The 27,865-nt window shown below is 50.5% G+C and overlaps 10 protein-coding genes across 10 annotated transcripts; 2 read left to right on the top strand and 8 right to left on the bottom strand.

Moving 5' to 3' along the window:
* Positions 1–643: 643 nt before the first annotated feature.
* Positions 644–2,125, bottom strand: AtWU_10464 (aminotransferase class-V; the record flags this gene model as incomplete). Its single annotated transcript, XM_035505568.1, has 1 exon — positions 644–2,125. The coding sequence occupies one exon, from the start codon at positions 2,123–2,125 to the stop codon at positions 644–646; it is 1,482 nt and encodes a 493-aa protein (XP_035361461.1).
* A 5,011-nt stretch (positions 2,126–7,136) lies between these two features.
* Positions 7,137–8,072, top strand: AtWU_10463 (NmrA/HSCARG family protein; the record flags this gene model as incomplete). The annotated part of the gene is made up of 1 exon (XM_035505567.1): positions 7,137–8,072. One exon carries the CDS (start codon positions 7,137–7,139, stop codon positions 8,070–8,072), a length of 936 nt encoding a protein of 311 aa, XP_035361460.1.
* A 205-nt stretch (positions 8,073–8,277) lies between these two features.
* Positions 8,278–9,749, bottom strand: AtWU_10462 (O-methyltransferase; the record flags this gene model as incomplete). Its single annotated transcript, XM_035505566.1, has 4 exons — positions 8,278–8,455; positions 8,514–8,860; positions 8,929–9,453; positions 9,513–9,749. 4 exons carry the CDS (start codon positions 9,747–9,749, stop codon positions 8,278–8,280), a joined length of 1,287 nt encoding a protein of 428 aa, XP_035361459.1.
* A 408-nt stretch (positions 9,750–10,157) lies between these two features.
* Positions 10,158–16,885, bottom strand: AtWU_10461 (type I polyketide synthase; the record flags this gene model as incomplete). Its single annotated transcript, XM_035505565.1, has 7 exons — positions 10,158–11,735; positions 11,790–12,554; positions 12,602–14,844; positions 14,891–15,084; positions 15,134–16,137; positions 16,184–16,475; positions 16,536–16,885. 7 exons carry the CDS (start codon positions 16,883–16,885, stop codon positions 10,158–10,160), a joined length of 6,426 nt encoding a protein of 2,141 aa, XP_035361458.1.
* Positions 16,886–17,624: 739 nt separating this feature from the next.
* AtWU_10460 (EthD domain-containing protein) lies at positions 17,625–18,075 on the bottom strand (the record flags this gene model as incomplete). The annotated part of the gene is made up of 2 exons (XM_035505564.1): positions 17,625–17,876; positions 17,926–18,075. 2 exons carry the CDS (start codon positions 18,073–18,075, stop codon positions 17,625–17,627), a joined length of 402 nt encoding a protein of 133 aa, XP_035361457.1.
* A 944-nt stretch (positions 18,076–19,019) lies between these two features.
* On the bottom strand, positions 19,020–20,478 carry AtWU_10459 (FAD-dependent oxidoreductase; the record flags this gene model as incomplete). Its single annotated transcript, XM_035505563.1, has 4 exons — positions 19,020–19,321; positions 19,381–19,665; positions 19,719–20,313; positions 20,392–20,478. The coding sequence occupies 4 exons, from the start codon at positions 20,476–20,478 to the stop codon at positions 19,020–19,022; spliced, it is 1,269 nt and encodes a 422-aa protein (XP_035361456.1).
* An 880-nt stretch (positions 20,479–21,358) lies between these two features.
* Positions 21,359–23,005, top strand: AtWU_10458 (cytochrome P450; the record flags this gene model as incomplete). The annotated part of the gene is made up of 4 exons (XM_035505562.1): positions 21,359–21,424; positions 21,467–21,764; positions 21,814–21,999; positions 22,050–23,005. 4 exons carry the CDS (start codon positions 21,359–21,361, stop codon positions 23,003–23,005), a joined length of 1,506 nt encoding a protein of 501 aa, XP_035361455.1.
* Positions 23,006–23,307: 302 nt separating this feature from the next.
* AtWU_10457 (cupin domain-containing protein) lies at positions 23,308–24,033 on the bottom strand (the record flags this gene model as incomplete). The annotated part of the gene is made up of 3 exons (XM_035505561.1): positions 23,308–23,688; positions 23,760–23,893; positions 23,946–24,033. 3 exons carry the CDS (start codon positions 24,031–24,033, stop codon positions 23,308–23,310), a joined length of 603 nt encoding a protein of 200 aa, XP_035361454.1.
* A 489-nt stretch (positions 24,034–24,522) lies between these two features.
* AtWU_10456 (S-adenosyl-L-methionine-dependent methyltransferase) lies at positions 24,523–25,962 on the bottom strand (the record flags this gene model as incomplete). The annotated part of the gene is made up of 4 exons (XM_035505560.1): positions 24,523–25,133; positions 25,195–25,280; positions 25,336–25,431; positions 25,478–25,962. The coding sequence occupies 4 exons, from the start codon at positions 25,960–25,962 to the stop codon at positions 24,523–24,525; spliced, it is 1,278 nt and encodes a 425-aa protein (XP_035361453.1).
* Positions 25,963–26,263: 301 nt separating this feature from the next.
* AtWU_10455 (iron-containing alcohol dehydrogenase) lies at positions 26,264–27,418 on the bottom strand (the record flags this gene model as incomplete). Its single annotated transcript, XM_035505559.1, has 1 exon — positions 26,264–27,418. The coding sequence occupies one exon, from the start codon at positions 27,416–27,418 to the stop codon at positions 26,264–26,266; it is 1,155 nt and encodes a 384-aa protein (XP_035361452.1).
* Between the last annotated feature and the right edge of the window lie 447 nt (positions 27,419–27,865).

The following is a 27,865-nucleotide window of genomic DNA, read 5'->3' as shown; positions in this document are numbered from 1 at the left end:
GTTCATGCAACGCAAAGTAAATCACATCATGGGTCGCAGCGGATGCGATCGAGAGGATCGGCAGCAGCAAAAAGCAACGCCCACGAGGCTGTGGCGCATGTCGATCAATATGTGGCTGTGCATTATAGAGGAGGGATGAGGAACAGGAACTCACTTTTTCATCACATCAGTAGCTTTGTTCAGGATCCTTGGCTTGGTCTCAGCTAGCCCGGATATGCTAGATAGATGAGCTGATTGGACGGAGTCCCAGACCGAAGGAGCACCATCGTGCCCTACTAGCTGCTGCCCCCCCGGTTCGAGGTGCCCTATATTCGTCTCGGCCCCGAACCATCCGCGCCCCTCTTCGTTCGTCTGCATCAAGCATAGTGAGATCGCTAGTCCATACCGGCCAGATAGCCGATCTAAGACAGATTCACATGCGTGGGGGGCGTTTAACCGGGTGAGACTACGATGACCCAAATATTGGTCCCCGTCCTAGTAAGACGAACTCGCCCTAGCAGGGAACACGATCAATAGTGCAGGAGTGCAAAGACCAATGAGAACACCGTTACTCTAAACACTAGAATCTGTATGACAGCTATACACAGAACATTACGACAACAGATGGCTCGATAAACATGTACACATCCACATTCATACCCCGCTAGCACCCATCACGCGGGCTAAGTCCACTGGTATCAGGCACCCGGTCCCGGTAGGTTTTGGTAGCAAAGTTGAAAAATCGATCTACATCTGCTGTATTCGAGGCCACGCCAAACGATACCCTGATGGCCCCTCCCGACGGAAGACGACCAATGCTGATGTAGGTGTCCATCGGAATTAGGCCCTTGCGGAGACGACGTCGCACGCGCCGCAGCGGCCGCGTATCAATCCGTAAAGCCTTCTCTGCAGGCCCCGGATTGCAAAAACAGCCAGTGCGCAGAGAGATCGAGGCAGCTGCTGATTCCTGCCCCACAATCCGCTCATCCACAATATCTCCCTTGGCGTCCAGGAAGTTGAAGCAAATGGTACCGCCGCGACGCTTGAGGTCGGTGGGCCCGTAAACTTCGGCCATTGGGGAACCGTCGCTGTGACGGAGTTCGAGCAGCCGCTGGAGGAACCAGCCCGTAAGGCAGCGCACTCGGGTGGAGATCAAAGACATGTTCACGCGCTCCAGCCATTCCAGACCCACTTGGACATCCGGAATGGACAGGAAATTCAGGGTGCCATCCTCAAACCCGGCCTCGTCGGCGGCCATGACGTGCCAGGTCAGCGCTACCCCCACCGTCTTGACTGTCCCGCCGGAGAACCAGGGCCGTGAGAGGCGACTAAGAGCATCGCGACGAGCAATCAGACAGCCCAGACCAGTGGGGTAGCCGAAGAGTTTGTACCAGCTGACCATGACAAAGTCGGGCTGGGGGTTCTTGGGAGACAGATCCAACTTCTGGGTAGGCAGGTATGCCGCAGCATCTAGGAGCACATCAAAGCCACATTGTTGAGCCAATGTCACCCATTCGAGAGGATGGCGGACTCCACTAAAGTTGCTCTGGGCTGGATAGGCAAATAGTCCCCGGTCACGGTTCGGACGGCCTCCTTTGGTCAATGCTAGTCGGTCTCGTCCCCACTCCCACCAGTGGCCGCCGAGGACTGATGCCAAAGTAGCCGGACTGACTCGGAGCTCCGGGGACTGCACAGGCACATAGACTGTGCGTGCATGCTTTGCTCGAGCGTACTCCCGGATTCCATTTACAGAATTGTGGTTGTCTGCCGTCAAGATGAACTGCTTCTGCCGGGAGAAGGGGTAGGATTCGCCAACAAGACGCGCTGCTCCCGTAGCATTCTGGGTGAAGATGACGGTATATGTGTCGGGAGAGGCATTAAGATAGGAAAGTACATGGGCGCGCGCCTGCTCGACGAGTCGGGTGGAGTTCTCGCTAGTGGGACTGACGGAGTGCGGGTTGCCAAAGGCCTGCTCCGAGAGGCGTGCTTTATGAGCGTGATACTGTTCCTTGGCAGCGAGACCAGAACCGGTGTAGTCGAGATATGTGTGACCCCGTTCGTCCAAGTAGCTATACTGGGTCTCCCGCAGATGATCAAGAGATGTCGTCTGGGCGTATTCAGGGAAGGTATCCAAAATGGTGCTCATCTTGTATATCTTATGTAAATAGAAAAAGAATGTTGTGACCAAATATCTGGACAGGTGGAAGGATGAGTATGGCTGAGGAAGTATAGAAGACAGAATCGGGATACTCAATAGTCCAGTTTACTTGTCGTAGAGCGATGGGCCACAGGAGTTATATAGACAAACAGGCACAATTATTTGAGAGTGACGAGGAGGGGTGAAGATAGACAGATGAGGAAAGGAGCATGCCAAATCATTATCTCAAAACCCTGTCCAACTCCAACATCAGCTTTCGTCTTGCTCAAAATGGAAACATGATGAATGGGGGCTAGGTGAAGGGCTCTACTGAGATACAGCTCTCGGTCTAGAGGAAGTGAAGGACAGAGCTGGCGCCGAGCGGTGCCTGAACGGGCCATTGCTGAGATGTGATGGCTAGTGAGTGGTGCCCTACAGGCCGGACGGGTATTGTGGTCGAGAGCCACTAGGAAGCACTAGACGCTCTGATCGACCCCCATGATGCTGTCAGATGAACTCTCGTCCGTCAGCCTCAAGCTAACACGAACGGCCTGTTCACGCCCCATGGTTCGTGCTACCCTGTCCCCTTCTCTCCCCCAGTCAGGTCGCTGCAAGCCGCCCTCACAGCAGATCAAAAAAAGTTTCCCTTGCACGGCCTCTGCTGCAGGTCCCAGTCACATCCGCTGCGTAATCCCTGAACCCTCATCGCCCCATTTCCAACAACGGCCCCGTCATGGCATCTTACCCAAACCTGACGGTCCATGGCTGGCGGCTACAACCGATCGTCTCTTCAAGCCAACAATGTTATCATCGGAGATGGTAACCCCGAATTCGCCACCAAAGGACTTCAGATAAGCAGGACTGGGCTGGCTGAAGGACACCCTTCTTCGTGTCCCATCACACCAGTCTGCTCTCTACAAACCGGATTGACTAGACCAGCTGGATGCGATCGACAATGCCACGCGCTGATCAACGAACCACAGTAGTTTACTAGACCAGCGAATCGATCAAGTCCTACCTTTCATGGTAAGACCCGGACATGGAATAGGTTTGTTCGTTCTCATGGAGGCCGAACAAAGACATTATTGAATCTACGCACACTCCAGTGTGAGCTGCCAGCCAATAGGATTGGTGGATGCTGTTAGCGATCCGAAGTCAAGTTTCTCCGGAAGGCAGCATAGGCTGCGCTATCCGCAACCGCGTGGACTCGAGCATACTAGTCAAACTCTGTCGCAGATAGCGCACGAGCAACGCGCTGGTTAATTTTGAGGGAGGGGGAGGGTGGCATCCCCTCACGGCGTCATCTCGAGGCTCAGCCATACTCCCTCGCGCTGGCTTGCCGTCCTGGAGGAAGAGCCAAGACCTAATCTTACCTGCAAAGAAACCCGTCAATCTGATTATCTCTGTTCACATGTAAGAATGTTCGGATGAGGCTCTGTCGCACCGGGGGATTGCTCATCAGTCTGACGGGGGATGCGACCTTCAAGCACTCCCCAGCAGTAAATCCCTGGACACTTCTGTCAGAGTCATCACAATGACTATCATGTCGGCTAAATTCCATGATAACGGCTTCCCAACAACCGGCTATGTTCTCGGGAGAGGACAGGATTCGTTGTTGACATGGGAAGGACATCAGCTATCTGGACTGCATGTGGTGGGGTCTGGAATTAATGGACGACCGTGCGCGCCTTGACCAGCAGGGTTCGCGTTGGTGGTAATGGGAGTGTGGCTGCAGCGAATAAGTTGTTGAGACGAAGGATGGAAGGATGGCAAGGCAAAAGGAGGGCAAAAGGGAAGGAGGGGATCACGCGGTGGAGAGGAAACAAGAGGGACTCCGGCCCGACCCGTTCATCTGCCCGCACTGTCTTTTCTCTTCTTTTCTCGTTTCCTCCCCATGAAGTCTACGTCTTTCCTAGCACTAATACGCTGAGCCTATCGCCTTGAAGGATGGGAAACAATCCTGGATGGATCATACTGAACCGAGTGTCCACGCAACTCTACAGAGTTACCCCATTTATCCCCAATTATAGGATGCTCTCCGTACCCCACCAGTTCCTTAACATCGCGATTCAAAACCGAACCCTCTCCGATGCATCTTCTTCAAGACGCCTACGTCACTTGCAGTGGTTGGATCAGCCTGGGTCACGAAGGTTGCCATGGACTCATTGGTGTATCTCATATGCGACCGTATCTAGAGTCCGATGATAGCGGTCAGTGATAGTCGATTCGGACCCGAGGCACCCATGCTCCCTATACTACCTCTATTCTCATGGCTAAGCTCATTCTTGTGATGAATAGGTAGTCCCTCTATCACTCCATTATTTGTCAGTAACCCCGGTCGGATTGCAATCTGGGCTGATGTGCTGCAAGGATGACGCGCCATTCAAATAACAACCACGTGGGTCAGGGTAAGAAAGGGATACGGGCATACTGCTAATGTCAGGGACAGTCATTCATCCAGCAGTCAAAAAGACATGTCTAGAAGCTATGCGTAACATCAAACTAGGATACACAGTGTGACTGGTCTACATTTTCACACCAGTAGGTCAGGGCTAAAATTGCAACACGTACTGTAGGGACTAAAAGTTGCTATGAACGCACAACGCTAGCCACAGCAGCGACGATGATAACGTCGAGAACCTTAGATAAGCGCCCTATCAGACGTGCAGGTAGTCATGCTAGCGCAAAGTCTCTCGGTTGTCAACGGGCCTATCGAGATATCACGAGGACAATTCGCTGGACTGCATTAGCAACGATGGAAAAGGGGCGAGGCGGAGCATCCCCTGCCACCTGCACATTTCCGCAACTATTCAATCTGCCTTCACCCCCACGACAGACCGATCGTGGACGAAATAGTTGGAAGAGTGTTAGGCCAGGTTTACAACGACCGCACTAAGGGAAGCCCCCTTCTACTCAATGGTCGGGAAATCCAAATAAGTCACGACATAGACCGACTCCACCTGCAGTGCAAAAAATACCCAATGAGAGTGAAGGTCCATTTCTCTATACCTAGTTACTGAGCATTTCGGGAGATGCAGATATACCACTTTGACGAGCACCTAGTCCGTGTTATCGGTATCCAAGTTCGCCTAAAGGGAAGACCGGAAAGTATTTGCGTGCAACAGAACAAGCTCACTAAACTCTTGAGGACGATTGATAACCCCTCTGAAGTAATACAGCAGAGAAATCCCCATAGAGCCTTAACGGGGCGGGCTAACAGGCGCTCATGTTACGCATGCAGTAAGCCTCGCAGCCACACCGAAGGATCACAACAGGCGCACTCCACGAATCCACAAGTGATATGTGCTTCATATGACAACCGAAAAGGGCTTGGAAGTCTGCCGCTTCGGGAAATTTTGAGCATCGCAGCTTATTGGTCAAGGCGACAACACAATCACGGAAACTGACGTCGGATTATTGGCCACCAACCGGTGACTGACAGAGGGGCTGCGATAAATATAGGCTTGTCATGGTGTTGATTTGTCATTCCGCGATTGTCACTCCAGACTTGCAGGCGACTTAACACATTTGTAGCATGTGAAAGAGTTGTCCTATTTGACATGAAAGTCTAGTCTAGCTCTAATTCCGCGCATGTTTACTTGCATACTAGCTTCAGCCTTTGTCGGGCGGAGGAAGCACTGACATAGGCTACATGTAAACGTTCCAGATAGATCCCATCGTTGTGCTAGAGTCGATGAGACTCGCTCTACCAACCAGATTTATGGCGAAAGGAGGGTTACTTGCCGAAGCACACTAGCTACCAAATTCCACATTCCTGAGATGTGAATACCGTAGCGCAGCCCACTGTGTTATATTTTGGGTTGTACTTGTCTTAAAGCCCGGCAAGCCTATCCTTATATGTATTGCCTTGTTTCTTTCCATGGTCAGGGAGAGGCGCTTCATGACTCATTTAGATATATATCAATCAAACTCTGCCCTATGCAATGTTCGTTGTCGGTAGCGGATTATATTCATCCAGTCTAAATATTTTTCTTCGCCCTGATAATAGTACTTAGTTATGGCATCCTGACAATTAGAAGGGGGGCTATTCCTTTCAGATTTCGAAAATTATATTGCCTGGATATCGTAAAGGTTTACAGTAGACCAGGTCCTTTCATGTGGTATTCCGATAAACTAACATGCGCTGAGATAGCAGAAGAACCATAGCCAAGAAAATCCGAGGTCTGTCGCCTCTCGAAGCGGCTTATGCGCACAGTATGAAGTTCAGGATAAATCGCATGTTTAAAAGAATGCGATACGAGATGCAAGACTCTTTACCTGGTTGTTGTGACCATCCGAGTCTGTAATATATGGCAAGATCAGAATACCAGCTCTGGGGGTATGTATATAAACCGGATCTCAATGCATGCAACCATACTACAAGTCGACTACCATACGTGCCACCTTTCAGATGCCAGAACGATATATTCTATAGTCTATCCGTTACCAACGGAGTTGTTCTCCGCCTCAGTGTTGTGAATGGCGGCGCCAAATCGATTGATCATGCAGCAGATCCCTCTACGCATGGCGTCTGCGGTGACAAGAATATATGCGGACAGTATTCTCTTACTCCGAAGAAGCAAATCGATCGGATTTGCTTATCATAACGGTATCCCCAGACTTTCCAGATGACTACTCAAATGTAACCGTGGCAGCGAACCAAGGACAGCCAAAGTCATCGACAGCCATAAAATCTTCACAAAGAAAGGATTATGCTTTCGGGGAGTATCAAGAATACGGCGCCAAGATCAACATCATGATACCAGCGGCCGGACTTAGTGGCCGGACTTAACGAGCAAATCCCAAGATCCATAGTATACAGGGATATTTGAATATCACACACTGACCATCTTCGGACTCCGTTCTTTGTTCCGAGATGCAGAGTTTCGCTGCTCGGTCTCCGTGAGAATACGAGCGACTCCTTTGTCCCCTACAAATTGCGAGGACTCGTGCGCCACCACCTGCAGCGACAACTCCCAGCAACAACAAAATCAAAGTAAGCCAGACCATCTCAACCACAATGTCCAAGATCCTAGTGGTAGTGGGCGCCACCGGCCAACAAGGCAGCTCCGTCATCGACGCTATCATCTCCGACCCCAAACTAAGCCAGGAGTATACCATCCGCGGCACAACTCGCGACCTCAACAGCCCAAAATCCCAATCCCTAATATCCAAAGGCATCGAAATCGTCGCAGCAGACTTCGATGACCCTGAATCACTCCAACGTGCCTTCACAGGCGCACACGTCGTGTTTGCAAACACCCCAACAACCTACGACGGCCACACCTACGAGCACGAAGTCACACACGGCCGCGCCCTAATCGACGCCGCGGTCGCAGTGGGCGTGCCCTACTACATCTACTCCACGCTTCCCAGCATCTCAAAGATTTCCCAAGAATGGCTAAAAAACGGTGGACATTTCGACGGTAAAGAGGAAGTCGAGCAGTACATCCGTACGCAACCCATCCGAAGCGCCTTCGTCGCACCAGGCTCATTCATGTCGAATTTCCATGAGACCATGGCTCCGCGACGCATGGAGAATGGTGAATACGCTTTGCTTTTGCCTGTTCCACCTCATGTGAAGCTGCCGTTGATAGATACGGATGATGATCTGGGGAAGTGGGTAGCAGCTATTCTGGCGGATTTCGATCAGTATGAGGGGAAAGTACTTTGCTGTGCTACCGCGATGTATACTTTTGAGGAGATAGTGGAGACTATGAGCCGCGTGTCGGGGAAGACGGTGGTGTATCGTGAGGTGCCGGAGGAGAGTTGGAAGGGGTTTTTGCCGGAGATGATGAGGGATCATATTGTGGATATGTTTACGCTTTTCAGGGTCTTTGGGTATTATGGGGATGGGACGGAGGAGAAGGTCAAGTGGTCGGCGGAGCAGGCGAGGGGGGAGTTGACTACGTTGGAGGGATATTTGAGGAAATGTCCACTCAAGATTGAGTACTAGGTGAATTGATAGCGGATGAAGGGGCGAATGGGTCGGTAGACTGATGGTGATGGAATGACTATGGCGTCTCCTACGTAGTCGATTCTTCATATATACTATTTTGTCTGTCGCAGAAAATAACACGAGGTCAACCCTCACGAAAACAGCATGAAAACTAAAAAGGTATCTAAATGCAGTAGATACACCCCCAACTAGCGCCATGCATCTAAGCATGACCATTCATAACGACAAACCCAATCTCAATAATCGAATCCCAACTCCCCTCCGGTCTACGAATCCCCAGAACCTTCAGTCTCTTATCCGCCGCAGCAATCACACCCTCCCAATCCTGCCTACTCCTCTCCTGCGTATTAAGCATCTGCAACATGGTGACATCGACATTTCTGTCCAAGTCAGCACACTCCCATTAGCAAATCCAAAAAGGACGAGGATCCTACTCACCGCATATACCTCTCCTGCACCCGATTCACGACCCCCGGACGAACAGTCACCACCTCAACCAACAAAATCCGACTACTACTCTTCATAGCAGGGACCAAATTCCGCAGAATCCGCGCCGCATTCTCATCAGACCAATTATGACAGACATGACGAAGGAGAAACACATCGCCGGGCACAGTCTGCGGAGCGAAGAAATCATGAGCCTGAAAGGTTACCCTTTCACTCAGATGAGGAGGTAGTGCCGCACGCCCTTCATCAACGGTATGTTTGTAGTCCTGCACCACGAAGGAGAGATCCTTGTATGCGTTCGCGAGAGCAATGCTCAGGAAGCCAGAGGATCCTCCTACCTACAAAGCACGCACCCATCAGTTATCATCCGAAAGTAGAGTAGTAGGAAGACAAAGGAGGGACTTACATCAACAACAACCCCCCTCCCCAACTTCCCCCAGTCGAACCCCTCAACCACAAACCCCAAATCATGACCCCCATCCATACCCACCGCCTCCATCGCACCCCGAAACCGTCTCTGCTTATCAGGCCTTTTCTCAAAGAACTCAAACACGCTCTCACCACCACCAATAGCCAAACTAAACGCACTATCTTCCGCTCTTCCTCCCTCTATCCCGCTCTTACTACATTTCGCCAACGCCTCCGCAAGCTTCGCACTAGTGGGGAATACCTCCTCCACCGAATGCCCAAACCAATCATAGAATGGCGCATTCATCACAAGAGCGGCTGAAGACGCCGTATGCGCGACACGGTCTGGTTCCGGTTCGTGGAAGATACCATTTAGGAAGGACTGGCGGAGGAGGAGTCGAAGGGTTCGTTCTGGGAGATTAGTTTGGGAGGATAACGTGGTGTAGCTGGTGCTGGACTTCAATGGAATTAAGGTTGGTATGGAGAAGTGGTAGAGAACTTGTTGGACTGCTAGGTCTATTGTCTATTGTTTATATGTTGTTGTTAGTAGGGTCATTGCGAGTGGAATAGGATATAGCATACACTCCAGCATAGTTCGCGGACAACCTGCGCTGGCCCGAGGGCGTAGTTGCGCAGGGTCTGAGTGTCTTCGAGAATGGCTATGCGGGCTGATTCCACGGCCGGGTCATTGTTCGGGTTGGGGAAGTCCAGGGATGCGTTGGTAGATGTCGACGGGGATGGCAGGCTGTGTAACTGCAGATGAGCATCGAGGAGCTGGGCGTTGGCGGTGATTCGAGCTGCGAGGTCGGTGAGAGACATGTTTCGTCTAACTAATGATAACTTCCATTAGATGCTAATGTAGTATGAGAAGTGTAAGTGCAAGTCATTGGAAATAAACTGCTACCGGTTTTATACTACAATAGCTCGTTACACAGCGCAGGGCAGAATTGGCATCCATGGCAGGGCTTGCGCGCTCTCGGCATCCGAAGGAACTCACCAGATTGGATCAATGTCCCTGCCAATACGCAAGGACGTCCCGCTTCATTGGCGGTCTTTGTGCCATCAGCCCATGCCAAGTCAGCGACAGGGGGGAAACCAGCTTAACGTATGCAGTGCGACAAAGAGAGGTTTGATTCAGAAAGTCACCAGATATCATGACAACAGCGAGGGTATTCCGTCAGCATTATCCATGCCTATCTACTCCTATGAGATTCATGGTTGGGATTCCTACAGCAAAGCCCGGCAAAGAAACCCCTCAAACGCTTCCATATGCTCCCCCGACTCCATCATCGAGAAATGATTTACGTCGCTCAGGACCTCGATATGGAGGTTTTCTCTTCCCAACAGCGATGCCCACCCATCCCCACTAAAGTCCGTCCGGTTCTCAATCAACCAGACCATCTCACGCGGATCATCTGGCCGGCGCTCCGGCCGAGGGCTACTAGCATCCTTGCAGATTCCGTCGCGTGCGTAAACCATGTGAGTCTCGATGGACGCTCCAAGTGGTTTGATCCGATATATATCCAGCAACCGGATAAAGGCATTGAAGTGTGGGATCAACCAACCAGGTGGTGGCTTGCCACTGGTCCCGAAGAGTCCGATACTTTGGAAAAAGTCGTACATTCTCTTTGGGGGGTTCTCCATACCGACTGGGTTAGGTGAGTCGATAAGAATGAGCTTGGCCGTAGTCTGACCGTCTTGCGCAAGCTGGCGGGCAGCTTCGTACGCGCAAATTCCTCCGGCGGACCAACCGCCCAAGTAGTATGGGCCATTCGGCTGACGTCGACGTACTTCCAAAAGGTACTTTGCTGTCAGCTCCTCGAGGCTGACTGTCATCTGCTGCGGTGTCTTCATCCATGGGCAGTTCAACCCATACGCAGCTGTGTCGTTGCCAAGCTTCGGAAGAGCGGAGTAGGATGTGGCTGACCCGGATCCATCGGGAAAGAGAAATAGTATCTTTCTGGCTGTCTTGGGCTTACCCCACAGCAAGATGGAAGTGGCTTGCGGACCAACAGATGGATGGAAAGCGGGCTTAGGAAGCACTAAATGCTGTGGGGAAGTCTTCGGATTCACTTCAAGACCGAGTGCCTTTCCGACCTCTTCCAGGTTCTCCTTCTCCATTAATATATTAGAAGGCAGGGTTATGTCGTATGTCTCTGATATGGTGCTCACAATGGTAAGAGCGAGTAATGAGTCCACGCCGATATCAGTGAACGCCGTGGTCGGTGTCAGCTCATCGGTTGATACTCCCGCTTCCTGGGCGATCGTTGTCCGGAGAACCTCCAATACAGACCCATCCGACTCGTGCTCTGATGTTGCAACCGTCTCGTAGCTCGATGTGTCATCCTCGGTGCTCCCTTCCAAGGAGGATGTGAGCTGAGAAGAGTCATCTTCCACCCCAAAGAAACCGATCAGATCCTTAGGAGTGGGATAGTCTACGAACAACGAAGCCGGAACATCAACATCCAGCTCCTCTTGAATACGACCGCAGATGGTCAGCGATAGCAACGAGTCAATCCCGTAGTTGGCAAACTCTTCATTAGCTCCCAAGTCTGATGGATGGACGCCCGCTTCCTTGGCAATGATGGCCATCACGCGCGCTGCGATGCCGCCCGACGAACCTACCGGCTCCTTGGGGTTTGGAGCTGGAACTATTGGTACAGATGGACGACCAGCCGTTCGGCACACCGGTTGATTGTTGACCGGCGCTGTTGTGGGCTGCACTTCCTGATTCCTGTCTGCAAGGCGCGACTGCATCTTGGGCGGCAGTAGTCGGTCGAGAAGTCGTCGAGGGACCCCTTGGAACTACACACATTAGCTATTTACACCATCTTAAATTCAGAGTATGTGGTTACCTACTCGGATTCCTTGGTACACTGCCACTACAGTCTCACCCTCGAAGATGTATGTGTCACCCACGTAAGTTGTCCCCGTCTCCAGCTGCATTCGGTTATACACTTGGTACTGCTTGCCTTTGTCAAACCGCACGGCGCATCGCATACGCTCCCAACCATGGTTAATAAAAACCTGCTTTTTGGAAGGCGTAGCATCGGTGGCATTCATAATGAATCCAGCAATATGCCCAAGACTGTCTATCCAGCACGGATTGAACACGAAGCCGTTTTCGTCGGTCTGGAAGGACACCTTGGCAGTGGCTTCATGATTGTCACAGTCTAAAACAACCTCTTGCATCCCTTGGTAGCTGGTCTCATATTGCACGAGAGTGGCAAACAACTGGTATGCCAGACGTCGCTTGAGTTTGTGCGCGTCGCCTTCTTCCGCGCTGCGATGCAGGGAGGCAATTCGACTCCGTACCAAATGTGCATGACGTTTCCATTCGGTCAGCCATGTCTGAACTTGCTCGGTGATGTGCACCACATATGCAGCGTGCTCAACGGTTTTTTTACCGTTGCCGTTGACACTATACAATCGGAAGGAAATGTCATTTATTCTCCAGTCTGCTGATGCAGACACATGGAAGACTTGCGATTCAGTGTCTGGTCGAGAAATCAATGGGTTTTGCACCTGCATGTCAGCGACATCTAGTCCAACTGTATCGGTGTATTTTCCAATTGCCTCCAGCATGTACTTCGAGATAGTTATACCGATATCGGCATAGAGTGACTGGGCCATGTCAGCATATAAAAACATAACGCTACGTGGTTACCTACAGATGGACATAGCATTGCGCCATTAACAACATGACCTGCCAATATTGGCGCCAGCCTTGCGTCGTGAATATCTGACTCAGCCAAGAGGGTAGATGTTTCTGGGCCGTCATTCTGCTCGAGAACTCTCTGGGCAGATGGAGAAAGATACTGGGGAATGCGCGGAAACTCCATATGCGGCGACACTCCTTGCTGTCCCGCAGGAACCAAGCCTTCACCTTTCAAGAGACAAAAGTTGTTCCTGTATGGAATCCAATAATTTTTCAGATCCCAATCATACCGCGGCAGTTGGAGGACCTCGCGAGCACCAACAATTCCGCGATGATACTCGACCCACTGGATATCAATACCATGGGAGTAAAGGACTTCCAGGCTTGCCGATAGTACACTCCAGGAATCTGAGCCTTTCCGGAGCGATGCAATTGCAACGCTTTTTGCACCCAGTATGCCCTTTACCATGCCTGAGCAGGCCGGGTGCGAGCCGATGTCCACCCATATGGTTTTCTCGTTGACTAGACCAGTCTTCTCTGCTGCTTCAACAGCACCCTGGAAGTTGACTGGCTCACGACATGCATTTTTCAAATAGCAAGCTCCAAAAACATTTGGCTCGCCAGTTGGAATGACCCTGCTTAGAAGAGGTGAGATGTATGGGATTGATGGAACGCAATACTGAACACCCGCAGCTATCGCCATGAAGTCGTCTAGAATCGGATCCACTTGTGCGGAGTGAAAGGCATGTGGTATATCAAGCTGGACACTTTCAATGCCACGAGACGTGAGCCAGTCCTTCAACTGCATCAACTCTTTGATCGATCCGCTCACAGCATTACTAAAAGGTTGGTTCAGGCAAGCCAGAGCGCACCCTGTGTTCTGTAGCTCGCTCTGGATACAATCTACGGACCCCTTTACCGCCAGCATAGCATGGGTCCGTGGGGTGGTCTTCTCCGCCAGCAAGGTAGCCCGAGCGCCCACCAAATATATTACACTCGAAGCTGTAAGAACACCCGAAGCATACAGTGCAGGGTATTCGCCGAGGCTGTGGCCAATAGTTGCCGATGGAATTACCCCTAGAGACATCCAGTAGTTGTATAGTGCCATCTGAATGCAGACCAAGGCGAGGTGGGCTACCGTGGGCGATGCTTCCTGATGGTTGATCATGGTACCATCAATAAGAGGCAAGAAGCTTGGAAAGCCCATTTGGCTTGCGATTTCATTGAATCGCGTGACGTCCGCCCTGAACGAGGGTACCGTGTCGTAGAACTGTTTGCCCATACCGACATAGAGGGTGCCCTGTCCGGTGAACGTCATAACAATGTTTGGCAGCTTTCCCGGTGGAGGAACTGGTCTGTGGCTCTCCAAGCCTGGCAAGATCTCTTGCATCCGGTGTAGAAATTCCCCTGTATCAGAGCCGGACACTATGACCCGATAGCTATGGTGGATACGTCGGGCAGTGGTGGTATAGGATAAAGACGACAAGGATACACCCGGGTGTTGCTCCAAATATGCTATTAGGGAACTGATATTTCCCTTGAGAGCTTTGATGGTTTTCGCTGTCACTGTCACTACGTGCTTGGAGCGGGGATCCGCAACCAACATGCTCTCTCGGATTGGCGCATCTTCGACGAGCATAGCGGTATTACCTCCTGCTGCGCTGAAGTTATTCAAGAACACCGTTCGCTTGAATTGCGGCATCTGTTCACGAAGCCAAGGTGTAGGCTTGAATGGAATATGCACGTTGCGCTGTTTTAGGTCAACTGGGTAGGTATGGTTTATCCGGGTCTTAATGCCACAGTGCGGTGGGATCATATCATTTTGCATCATCAGTAGCACTTTTATCAAAGATGAAACTCCAGAAGCAGACTCGGCATGGCCCATATTAGCTTTTGCTGTACCCAAGTACAGGGGGTTCTGTCTGCGCATATTAGGCGCAAATACAGACAGGACCGACTTCATCTCTGTGGCATCCCCGGCCTGGGTTCCAGTGCCGTGCATTTCGACGTAACCCACGTCTTGGGGGTTGACTCCAGCATATCGCATGATCCGATTGAATACGGTCGCCTGGTCGCCTTCAAAAGGCCGGGTGATGGAGTCTGTTCTACCACAATGGTTGGTGTATGCACCACGAATGACTCCAAAGATGGGATCGCTATCCTCCAGAGCATCCTCTAGGCGTTTGAGAATAACGGTACCAACAGCGTCTGAGCGACAGTATCCGTCCGCTTCATCATCGAAAGCATTGCAATTGCCTGTCTCATCAGTCTGAATTTCTCACATAAAGTTGGTCAGACTAACCTTTAGCCGTCAGAAAGTGGCCCCTATCCAGTCCACAGAAGTTATCAGGGTTCGTCAACACATTCACGCCTCCAGCCAGGGCAGTGTCACATTCACCTCGCCATAGGTAAGCACACGCTGTTTGAATAGCCGCGCAGCTGGATGAGCATGCCGTGTCGATACTCAGGCTGGGGCCACAGAACCGGAAGAAATAACTGTATTGTCAGCAGAGTAGTACTTCAGTCATCAATCGAGATAACATACCTGATCCTTCCGGGAATGAAGGCACGATTTCCTCCCGGGATAAAGTATGTGTCAACATTTTGCCCGCTATTGACCTCACGCCAGTCATCACTCGTCACCCCATAAAACACCCCGATGCGATCCCCTTGGGTGGACGGTGTCGCATTTGGCACCAGCCCCGCCATCTCCATTGCCTCATATGCCGTAGTGATAGCCAATCGCTGTGCCGGATCTGCATTCTCGGCCTCCCGGGGAGACATATTGAAAAAGCGAGCATCGAACACCCCAGGGTCCTTGATAAAGCAGCCATACTTGACGCGACTGGTGTTTTTGGTCTTGCCAGTGGGATCGTAGTGGGCCTTCCAGTCGAACCGATCCTCGGGAATGGTGCGATGTACATCTCGACCTGCCAGAAGCATCTCCCAGAATTCTTCATTGGAGGCAGATTCTGGGAAGCGTCCAGAGAATCCAATGATAGCAATGCTTGATTGAAAAAATTTGCCAGTTGGGCTCGAGAGAGCAGGTGATACAGCGACATCTCCTATGGATTGCACGATTTTGACTTCGAGAAATGCTTCTTGTGACAAAGCCGAGCTGATGAGCGATCCGCTTCGCGTTGAGACTTGGTTGATCACGCATTCTGTCAAGTGGCACGTCTTTAACTCCTGAGAAAGAGATGCAGCAATGCAATTCCACTGGAGAGGCTCACAGAGGGCTTCCTGGACTGCTCGATGCAGCAGACTGCGCAGGTCAGACGCTACAACAACTTCGCCAGAAACGGCGCAAATAACTTTGGTCCGTTGCGTGTACTTCAGCAGTGAGAAGTCGTGGAATTCGCCTACAATAATCTCTGCATCGTCCTTCCGGAAGAGATGCGACGCGTGGTACGGCAGCTCAATAGGAAGTAACGAGTGCTTCCAGGCACATGATAGAAGGAACTGGCCCAGAAGGCGTGGAGGCCCACTAATCGAAACATTCGTTCGACTGACTGAGCTGAGGTATAGACGAGCTACAGGAGGCAACCCCTGTGACTATCAGCTTCTGATTTCCTAAGTTGTAGATTTGACACACCTTCTCAACGTTGAAGCACCGGATCGCACTTGCTGCTTCTGGCTCACAGGCCCCTACAATAGCGGACCATGATTTTTGAGATCCATCTATAGTAAGTTCAAGGTCATTTCGCAGGATCAGAGATCGCAACGCTGTCCGGAACGCAACGGTGACGGCTTCAACCGCAGCAGGGACAAGCTCTGCTAAGGTTTGGGAAGTTGCAACTGCTGCAGCAGCAAATGCCCCCGTGCAAGCCCCAATTAGGAAGGTACTTTCTGGTGCAGGGTATGTCCTTCCTGCTTGTCCATGATGCCTACATAAAGTTCAATATCATGCATTAATGAGCATGTGGAAACAGACCTCAACGGCTCACCTAATAAATTGGCCAAGCTCCGTCGCACATAGCAGGGGCAACTTCAATGCTGGAGCCGCATGACAGTTTTCGTGCTGGGCCAGCAGGTCAATGAGGGTCGTAAAGTAAGGGAACCATTCTTGCTGATGCAAGGGGAGATTCCCGACATGTCGCCGCAACTGGTACCCAACGCGATCAAAGAAGTCGGTGAGAACTGCATTGTCCTTCACGTGCAGCAACAAGTGTAGCGTCGACTCGAATGCCACCGTTTGGTCACCGAAAATAAATACTTCGGCGACTGTCTCCATCTTGCTCATGGCTGAAGTGTCGGTTTTCGTGCTCGATTCTTCCAGCATTGTCCTAACGACCATGTTCATAAGATTGAAAGTTTATTTGTATCAGAAGGTGTGAGATTCTCCCTTCCATGAGCTGACAGACATCTGGAAGAGCAATGTATTCATAATGTTCGAAAGGCTATTCATTTGGAATTAGTGAGTTGGGATCCTAGCATAACACGAGGCGACAGGGGTTTAATCCCGAGTACTGCTGACATGCTAGATAATAGTGATCTGGAAAAGTCTATGTCCTGGCAGGTAGTGCCAACTCTGATCGAATGATGTCCGAACATGTACTTTCAGCTCAGTCTTGGCCCACGACCTTTACTTGAGGGGCGTCGCTGACGCCGCAGATATGGGTCAATTCTCGGAGAGTTCTGGAGAAAAGCGAACCTAACGCGCATACCCGTTATGCCATGACTACACTTAGAGAGGTTGGATAATGCTGATGTACAAGTGTTGTACAGATGCAGAATCATGCAATAAACATGTTCCATAGCTGCATTGTCACACTTATTTGATCAGTCGCCACATGCAACATATGATGTAGGGACAAGCACGAAGATCACGATATCATACTTTCTTGGGCGGACTACGATACTCTCACTATAGGTGGTAGGAGTTCAAGAAGAGAATCAAAAAATCAATACTTGATATTCCATCTAGTCTACAGCAAACCACAGTTGACATCAGAGGACTCCAGCTGCCCGATTTAAAATTTTGTCTGTAGCACTTTGCTTGACCATTCGCCACTATCACGCTAAATGAGATGCCTCTAGACTATCTTCCCATCAACAATATGGCACTCCACCCAGCCAGTCACAAACTGAGTTCTGTTTGAGTCGGCAAAATTCCCATGATCGGGAAAAATGACTTCCTTGTAGTAGGGGTCATTCCGAGCGCGGACATAATCCTCCACATCACGAAAGATAATCTGGGCCAAGCAGTCGCAATCAGAGGTATGGCCCTCTGGAAGGTTTCCAAAGATACGCTTCATCATCTCTTTTGTCTCGGACGTGTTGTGCGTCTAGCAGCGTCAGCAGCTTCTCCCACTCATAGTTTCTTAGCCAACCTACCAGAGTGTATCTGACAATACCCATCTTCACGAGATGGTTTCTCACCAAAACAGCATGGTGATCACTTAGATAACGATGATACTCATCCTCAGGCATACCTGGCTTGCGGTAGCCGTAAATTGTCAAAGCGTAGAGGCGTTCAGAGGCCATCATTAAACACAGTACCGATGAATTGCGGTAGGAGGAATGGCACAAAGCGTTGGAGTTACATTTCAGCAAACGTGAGCATCACCAACTTAAGGGCATTCCACCAAGAGTCGGAAGATAACATTCGGTCTCCGAGGCAATTCCACATGCTTCCGCGGAGCACAAGACATGACATGTGGAGCTGGAGAAGTTAAGTTTCGGTGTCCGGAACGCTTAGTGACTCCGATGTGGAATACACAGTTCGGGGAATACAGATGCTATGATGTCGGTATCTCCGTCAGATGATCGGATCTCGTACAGATCTGTCAGACTTCTTGCCGCCACTGATATTGACCAGAATGATCCCTGTCAATTAGCGTTAACAGCACCAGCCTGAGGGATGTCTTCCCATAGAAAGGTTGTCAGCCTTACGGGCTAGCTCGGGTATCACGACACATGCCCTGTGGGTGCCTAGGTTCCCATATCTGGGAATGGCGCACGTGGCTTTGCTGATATATCCCCGTCCTTTGTGTTGTCGAATATCACCATCGGAGGCGTCATACCATGGCTATCATATATTGCTTTCTTAAGTAACCAAGTCGGTGTCGTTTAGATAGCAGTGCGAACAAGTTCTGGGCGACTGGGTTTTGGCCCTAAGCAGGTTATGTACATGTAGGCAGCCGACTAACGCTTTCTTCGGATGCTCACACCTGTAATGGGGTTTGATTCAAAAAGTCTACTGTATGTCTGCTGGATTTGTAGTGTGCTTAGCAATGTCAGCTCAGTGTGGTACTCCGCAATTGCATGATATAGATATGTAACGACTGCGCCATTGTGTCGTACTAGATCCAATAGTGCCCCAATAGCAAGCCAGGATTTTGCAGCACGACGTAAACAGCATCATTATCAATCGTAGTACTGATATTTCATAGCTCGCACAACAGATGCATGTTCCTCCCTGACCACACTCAATTAGCTACAATATCCTTTGGCTGCATCTTCTCATGTCCATCGACAGACCCACGATCGTGCCCACTCATAGGCCGGAACCCTTGTCGGAAAACAGGACTTTCACGGACTTGTTCCCAATCATGCAGCATATACCCGTTTTCTACTGAGCACTTGACTTCATCGTGACCGCGGGGAATCATCTCTGCTTCGTACGCAGTGATTGCCTCCTGCAGAGTAGCAGTCCCAGCCACTACCTTCTGAATGCCACCCAAAAGGTGAGATGTATCACATATGCAGTGATTGAGACCCTGTCCTCTGTCTAATCATCCGAATCACACCATCATTAGTACATGTTCAGTTACTGTAGGGTTAACTTACACGGCGGCATCGGATGCGCCGCATCCCCAACCAACGTCAATCTTCCCTGTCGATTATCCCAAGGCTGAGTAACCCAGTAGCTGATATCAGCTTTATGGACCTGCGTATCATCCGGGATCCAAGTGAACGAGGACCGAGCTGGCTCAGCGAGACTCTGGGCTTTCTCGCGGATCATATCTAGTCTTTCGCGGTAAGTTGCAGGTTGACCGTGGTCCATGAACCAGGCCATAGCCAAATGAAATATCCAAGATTCAGGGTGATCAGGACCATCAGGCATGCTCGAGACTACCCAATCAGTAACCCACCCAAAGTGACGTAAACAAGATATGAATACCTACTAGATTGGAATGCATGATACGACCTATCACTCAAAGCCAGATAACTCGTCGGAAAACGCTGCCTCACATATCTAGCTTTCTCGGCATCGTTGTAGGTAACAGTCATGTTAGTATGAAAAATAGGGAAGCGGCTAACAGCCGCCTTTTCGGCCGATCCCATGGCAAACTCACGGACCTTCGAGCGGGGCCCATCCGCACCGATGAGGATAGTTCCAGCAACCATGGAACCATCATCAAACAATGCAACTACTCCTTTATGGCTTTCAGTGAACGCCACATCGATCAGATTCTTTCCATACTGGACGTCAATCCCCTTGCTACACAGATCCCGCATCTTACTGCGCGGAACCCGCAGCCCTTTGGCATACGGCACACCGGCAATCAAGTGACCAGTTTCTCCGTGGATGATGGGATAGTTTCCGCCCGCGTTCAGGGCAACGTCTGGGTTGCACGAGACGGACTCCATGTGCGCAAAACGGTCGGCGGGGAGGAGGTCGCGCAGACGGTCGAGAGACCAGTGAATAGCCATCGTCCATTCATTGCTGCGATAGTTCATAGACACTTCCTTTTCGAAGATGGAGTAGCGGATGCCGGCCTGCGGCACGTTAGACAGTTACTGTTACCCAGGGAGGGGTATTGGGCTAAATTCTGGCGGCGTGGGGGTCAAGTCTACCTTCTTGAGAGATTGTGCGAGGATAAGGCCTGTGATACCTGCGCCGATGATAAGGACGTGTGTGTCCTCTGAGCTGGGGACGGTCATGTTGGATGTGAGTCTGTGTGCAGTGGTTCGATGGTTCAGTGATGAATGTGGCAGAGGGGAAGGAGCGGGGTGGTATAGGAGTACCATCAGGCAAGGGTTTATTATTGTATCTCATCAAGGTTTGGGTATTATCACCTGATTCAGCCACATGCCATAGTCCATGCTTTCTGCTTGTGCATTGAAAGTAACAACATTTGCTGTATACGGGACCTTGCTGGCGATATACCAGTCAGGGTTACTGTACGACGGAGGCCATTTCCGACCAAACTTCAGCAAACCGACAGACTGCATACTTCCGCGGCATTTTCCCTTGTTACGAGATGACCGATGACAAGTGTTTCTTTTCCAGTTATCTAGATATACTTTTGGCTTCAAATTTGGGATAAGATATAGTTTCTCTGAAATGGACATCCTATTTGTCAGTCTAACAAATCACATTTTCTTATGACTTGTTTCGAAGACGAATGTTGAAGTAAAAGCACAAAAGGCTAATTGACTTTAGCTTGGCCTGATTAGCTAGTGAAATCTATGAAATAGTCCCCCCTGTATTTTCCTGTTTTCCTTATGTCCGATATAGTAACAGTCTAGATCTTTGGAGGCGTCACCCCCTTGCGCCTAAACTCATACTCTGATAAACGCCCCACTCGCATTCCATGGCATGATGGCGGTTAATATTGCAATGCTGACTAGCTATCAGGTCTCACAGAGTCTCGGGGTCCGATTGCACAGCTGACTACATCCACTTCGGGACTTGCTTTTGCTGCAAGAGGAGGAGACGAACTCCACGAGTTACTCAATTGGGCTGTTTCATAATCTCGCCGATACACATGTCTTTCCAGCTCTCAATACACTAACACCATGTTTCCAAACTTTCAGAGGAATGGCATTGACTCAGGTTGTCAGTTTAGGTCCTATGTTTGGACTTGGTGCATCTGCCCTTACATCGGTAAGTCTTCGAGCTCGAGGCGGCTTGTACTGATGTCAACAGCTGCTCGCATGCATCGTTCTCTACGTATGTTACAATGCGTTTCTGCATCCACTGAGGCGGTATCCAGGCTCCAGGCTATGGGCTGCCACGCGGCTACCATGGTGCTGGTACCAGGCTCAAGGCCGGCTAAACCAGAAGCTGCTCGAATTGCATCTACGATACGGCCACATCGTGCGAGTAGCTCCGAACGAACTATCCTATAATTCGGAGCAAGCATGGAGAGCTATCTACGGGCCGCGATCGGATGAGATGGGCAAAGATCCTGTCTTTTCGCTGCGAACGCCAACTGGAGTGCAAAGTATACTTCCGTATTAAGGATTGTCTCAGTCAAAACTGACAAAGAACAGATATCCTTACGGCAGACAGACAGACACATACGAGACAGCGACGGCTTCTATCGCATGCTTTTTCCGAGAAAGCATTACGTGAGCAAGAAGGCATCATCCAGGGTTATGTAGACCAGCTCATGAGACAACTGGCCGCTCGAGGAAACGATGGCCCGCAGAACATGGTAGACTGGTTCACCTTCATTGGTATGTTAGCAGCTGTCCGAACTTGATTTCAACGATTCTCAAATCAATAGCATATGATCTCATTCGAGACCTTTCCTTCGGCGAAAGCTTCCATTGCCTGAACACCGCGGAATACGATCCCTTCGTGAGATCTATCCGTGCAATCTCCAAAGAACTGACTTTCATCCAAATGTTCGCCTACTACAATCTACTCTCTTTTCGGCAGCTATTCATGCCCAAGTCCATTGCGGGAGCACGGGCACAGAACATGCAGCGAGTTATTGAAACCGTCAACTGTCGCGTAGCTCGAAACACCGACCGCAAGGACTTTCTGCACTACATCCTCGCTGCGATGGAGACGGAAAAGGGGATGTCACGGGCAGAGATGAACGTTAATGCCTTTTCCTTCAGCATAGCCGGGTCAGAGTCGTCAGCGACAGCACTAAGCGCGTTCACATACTACATTCTATCGCATGTGAGTGTGTACGACCGACTCATCGCTGAGATCCGAGGCGCATTCGAGAAGTACGAGCAGATAGATATCCCTTCTGTCACCCAGATGCCATATCTAAACGCCGTACTGCAGGAGACGCTGCGTATCTACCCTCCTGTAGCTGTGACTCTACCCAGAGTTGTCCCAGCCAACGGCGCAGTTATTGACGGTAAATTTGTACCCGCTGGAGTGACGGTGGGAGTCAATCACTTTGCATGTTACCACGACCCACGCAACTTCTATCGTGCACAGGAGTTCCTACCTGAGCGGTGGTTGCCAGAATGTCAGGAGAAGGGGCCTTTCTCCATTGATCGCCCGAAAAGCTGCCAGCCTTTCTCTTTTGGGCCCAGGAACTGCCTTGGTAAGAACCTAGCGTGGGCCGAAATGCGGCTAATTGCGGCGAAAATGCTGTTTCTTTTTGATATGGAGCTAGTTGGGACAGGAAAATGTTGGGCTGATGGACAGAAGGTCTTTGGGTTCTGGGTGAAACCGCAGTTGTTAGTGAGATTGGTACCGAGGGCTGGCCAACGATAATGTGTGAGACAAAAACCATATCTCGGATTAAATCCCCGTGGTGAAGATGAGATTAGATCAATACGTTTGGTCCAGTACTTCTCTCTGCAGCTGCTAACGCCACTTAAATCCCTTGCCTCATAGCCCACGCCAACCACACATTATCATTAGTGGCATTCCAACGCTAAGCCTCGATAACTTAAAAATGCCACTTTACATGCCGGGCCTGCTAAACGGTCTGCATTCCACCCCTTGATAGCAACATATGCGTACGCTTAGGCCACCCGTTATGACTTCTCAACGCAAACCTAACAACACTAAGGCTATTCACCCTTTTTCTCTTCGACCAAGAAATCCACGAACTTTTCCCCCTCAGTCGCAGTCTCAGCCACAGCTACACTCCCATCCCTCATCCTCTCCATCTCCAACATTTCTACCTCCTCCTTGCTTACCGGCACAGTCGCAAACCTTCTCAACGCGGCCTTGTTGATTTCCGGCGTAAGCACCATCCCCTCGCCAATCAAGTACTCAAGGTACTCGAAGTACCTCACGAAGAATCCCGGTGTAGCTGTGTTCATAAAGACAGCTTCTTCGTCGAAAGGGTTACTGAAGCGATGAGGCAGACGGATAGGGACTATAATCAGGTCACCGGCTTTGGCATCAACGTCGGCACGGCCGGGGCTGTGGAAACGGACGGTTCCTTTCTGCATGCCGTTCATTATCAGGAGACCTCCTTTCTAAGATCTGGGGATTGTTATGATAGCGAGATAATCACCGTAACGTAAAACCCCTCGTCATGCATCTCATGGAAATGGAACACGGGACCCTCGCTGCGAGGCGGAAGGAGACTTTCAATTGCGGCGAGACGATATTGAGTGTGCGTCCCGTCTTCCATAACGCGATAGAGGTCTTTTCTCGTTAGTGAGCACAGGTAAGGGAGTATGCAGGAAAGCGGTAGTACATTGTCCCAGTCGACGCCATGGCGTCTTCTCCGGCTGGTAATGATGGATGGATAGGTTCTTTGTGTAGGATAGGTCGACGCGGTCCATGATCTTGGTTGCTACAGGGAAGCTGGCTAGATTATCTCTATGGGAAGTAGCATTGGTAGTAGAAAGTATATAATTGCTCCAGTTCAGTAGGTCGGAACCCGATGAAGAGTACATTGGCTTGGCATTAGTTTTCCTTCATGTTTCGGGAGCTGACATGGTTTGCTTTCGGGCTGGTTGTGAAACATTGCTTTGAAAATCAACTGATCAGATTGATACTTGTGCTTGGCTATCGGTGGTTATCGGCATAATTATGGGCTGATGCTGCGATTGGGCATGTGGTGACCTTGGAGTGCCTTTTCCGGGTTCAACCTTGAGGATCTGCCATAACCTGTGCCATGCTTGACAGCAAAGTTAAGAACTGGAAAGTGCCAAGCGAGTCCATGAACGGTATTTTCGACGTACATATTCATTCTTCTCATCTACACAATTCCGTCGTCACGTTACTACCCAATGTAGATTCAATAGCTCTTCTAAATACTATCTCCATCATCATTCATCGACAAAGCTGATCTCCCACATACCCTTATAGACATGCGAACTTCTCGCAAACGTTGTCTCCACCCGTACACCCGGGGCAGCCTGTTTAAACACCCCTACCCACTCCTCCTGTGTCCTCTGCTTCACGTTATGCATACTCATAGTCGTAATATCCCTCCGTCGATACGCCATCTCCTCTTGTAGTGGGAACTGCGATGACACGGGAGATACTCCATCCGTAACCAAGATACGGGTAGATGCACCCACTCCTTGCTTAATAGCTCTCATCAATCTCACAACGTCTGTATCAGACCAATTCCACAGCAAATTCCTAATAACGTATAGCCATACCGTATGCGCATCGCACGTGGGGGGTGAATCGAAAAGTGACTGGCAATGCCTGAAGGATATTCGTTCCCGACAAGAAGATGAGACTTGTGCGCTGCCGCGGTCGAGGAAGTCTTGAGAGTCGGAGCGGACTTCGAATGAGAGTTCTGGGTGTTTCTGTACGAGGGAGACAGAGGCGAAGCCATAGCGGCCTCCGATCTCGACGATCTTGGTCTTGGTGATGGGCGTGTGCTGTTGGATATAGCCCTCGATTAGGGAATCCGCAGGATCAAGGGCTAGCATATCCGATGTCTTTAGCAAATCTCTATGCACGGACATAAGTACAAAGACACTCACCGCGCGAGACTCCCCTCATAGCACGACGAAAACGCTCTCCCTTGTCAGGATGGCAAGCGTGCCAGTCGTACATCTCCATGCCAAATCTATTCCATTAGCACCAACCTATCACACAATACGATGGTGATGGTGTATAATCACCCCTCTTTGAACGCCGATACACCGTCGACATACCCATTCGGCTTCCGCGCCAAAGCATCCGCCAAATGCGCACTCGCAATACGCGTCTCGAATAATCTATTCCATAAGCACTCACACCCCTAGCTTGCAGGAAAAAACGTACTGGAACTCCAAACACGCCCTTGAGTCACTGTCTTTGGTTAGCTCTTTCGACACAGCAGTCAAAGTATAGACACCCGTTTCGGGCTCATCAATGATGCGCCGACACCGAAGTAGCCCAAGAATCCGAACAAGTTTGTCCGCTGAGATACCGGATTGAGATTCGAGGTCTTCAATAGATGCCCTCCCAGAGCGGGCTATATGCTCCAGGGTCTGTGAGTGGAGGAACGCATATAGCGCCCCGTGGTCCCAGTGGGAGGCGACGAACTCATGTAGAAATTCTTGTGGGCCTTGTATGAGCAACGTTAGCTCGTCCAGGAGACCAAGAGCTGTATTTCGTGTAGCTGTTATCTCAGAATCAGACCAGAATGTACTTTCGGTGTCTGCGGAGAGTGACGGAGGGGGGATATCAGCTTCATTGCAGGTTTGTTCAAGTTGGGTGCAGAGGGCAAGGATCTGTGTAGCTAGTTCTCGAATAGTTGAAGTCATTTTCCTGGCTAGTAAATTAGCTTTCTGGAAGCGATTTATCCTAGTTTATGCCAAGGAGGGGTGGCTGTCATTATAAATGATCCTACTGTGTATACGAGCGAGTACATTCCGATGCGGCGTCCGGAATCCGAGCAGATTACATCTGTCAGCATACAGCTACACCATAGCTGCCATGAACACAATAGCAACATTACGATGAAGGCAAAACTCAATCGTTCAATTATTTCTGCCAAGTGACACCATCTCCCCGAACCCTCGTAGCGGAAATACGAACCACTCAACTCCCCCTTGAATCCCTACATCAAAAGAACGACCCAACCAACCCCTCAACCCTGTCATAAAACTCCCCCTTATCATCTCCCCTCAGAGCTCTCCTCGCAATAACCGGAACCTCATCCCTACCCACACCCAAATCCTCCAAGGACCTAACCCCTAACCCCAGAGTCTCGACCAACGCCACAATCCTCTCCCCGACAACCCTTGCGTCGACCTCATCCTCACCTGTCCTCACACCCCCTACCGCCTCCACCACCAACCTTGCAATCTCCCTCCCCTTCCCCTCACCGACCATAAACCCGACCACTTTCCCAAGCGTAACACAACTCGTAACCCCATGCGGAATCCCATACGGACTCCCCAGCGCTAATCCCAGCGAATGTGATAATCCCATCCCAGCGCCCAGATCCTCACCTTTAAGTCCCGAACTAGCAAATGAAGCTAGCATCAGCCTAACAGTTGTGGCGTCGTCGCTCATATCACCATCTTTCTTCGCCTTGGGCAAGCACTCGAATAATTCCCTCACTGCGTATATAGCAAGGATCTTCCAGGGCACTTCACTGGCTGTGGGATGGTACATCGCCTCGACGGCATGATCTAGGGCTCTGATACCCGTGCTGAGCCAGAGATTCATCGGGGTGTATTTCGTATACACCGGGTCGTAGAAAATAGCATGAACTGCCATTTTCGCATCTCGAACGCCGGTTTTAGTTCCATCGGGCTGCGTGGTGCTTCCGGCGGGGGTGGTTTCAGCGGCGCTGAGGGTCGTGGGGATGGCGAGGTGTGTTAGGGTTATATTGGTGGCTTGATGGAATTTAAGGGCAAGGATTTTAGCGGCGTCAATGGGGGAGCCGCCGCCTAGGGAGATGAGGGTGTCGATTGTGGGGTCTTCAGCGTGGAGGGTTAGTATGGTGTTGATGGCATCGTCTATGATGTGGGAGGGAGTGTGTTGGGCTATGGAGGAGATGGTGGCTGCGTGGTGGATGGATAAGAGGGTTTGGAGGCGCTGGACGAGTGGAGTTCGGGTAGCTAGCGTCGTGCCGGTGATGATGATGGCTTTGGATGTAGATTTTGGGAGGGTATCGAGGAGGTGCTGGGAGACGCAGTCGGGGCCGTAGTAGAGGTGCTGGAGGTGAGGATTGGGTTGCCAGTGGCCGGAGAAGGGGTGAGGTTGAGACATGATGGTGGTGAATTCTGTAGATGATGATCTATATTGTGTGCGTATTCTGCTCTGATCTCGAATCAAGACACAGCCAAGTGAGTTGAATCTTATGGCTGTGTATAGAGGGCAGAGGAGTCCCCTAATTCTCTTAAACTATGCTAATGCCGGGAGAAATGGAAAGTAAGCAATAATCGATGTGCGATGATGTTCAATAAGTTTAAGGCTTTCACAGTCCTGTATGCCATTCTACTAGTAGAGGTCTATCCCTCTTTATAAGCATCCTTAACGATGGGGCAATGAGTGGCTTTGCCAGCGATGCATTACCTCCTCATAACTTATGGAAAACACAGCCAGGGTTCGCCGGATTTCGGGAACCGAGGTGTACCCCCGGACCCCGGAGACACAGTGTAACAGACACTACAAGATTCCCTATGATGGAAGACAGAAGGTTGAGAGGAAATTAGG

The sequence above is a fragment of the Aspergillus tubingensis genome (assembly GCF_013340325.1).
Source record: "Aspergillus tubingensis WU-2223L DNA, scaffold_13, whole genome shotgun sequence".
Classification (NCBI taxonomy): Eukaryota; Fungi; Ascomycota; class Eurotiomycetes; order Eurotiales; family Aspergillaceae; genus Aspergillus; species Aspergillus tubingensis.
Note: the sequence above shows the minus strand (reverse complement) of the source record. Positions and strands in the feature narration are given on the sequence as shown.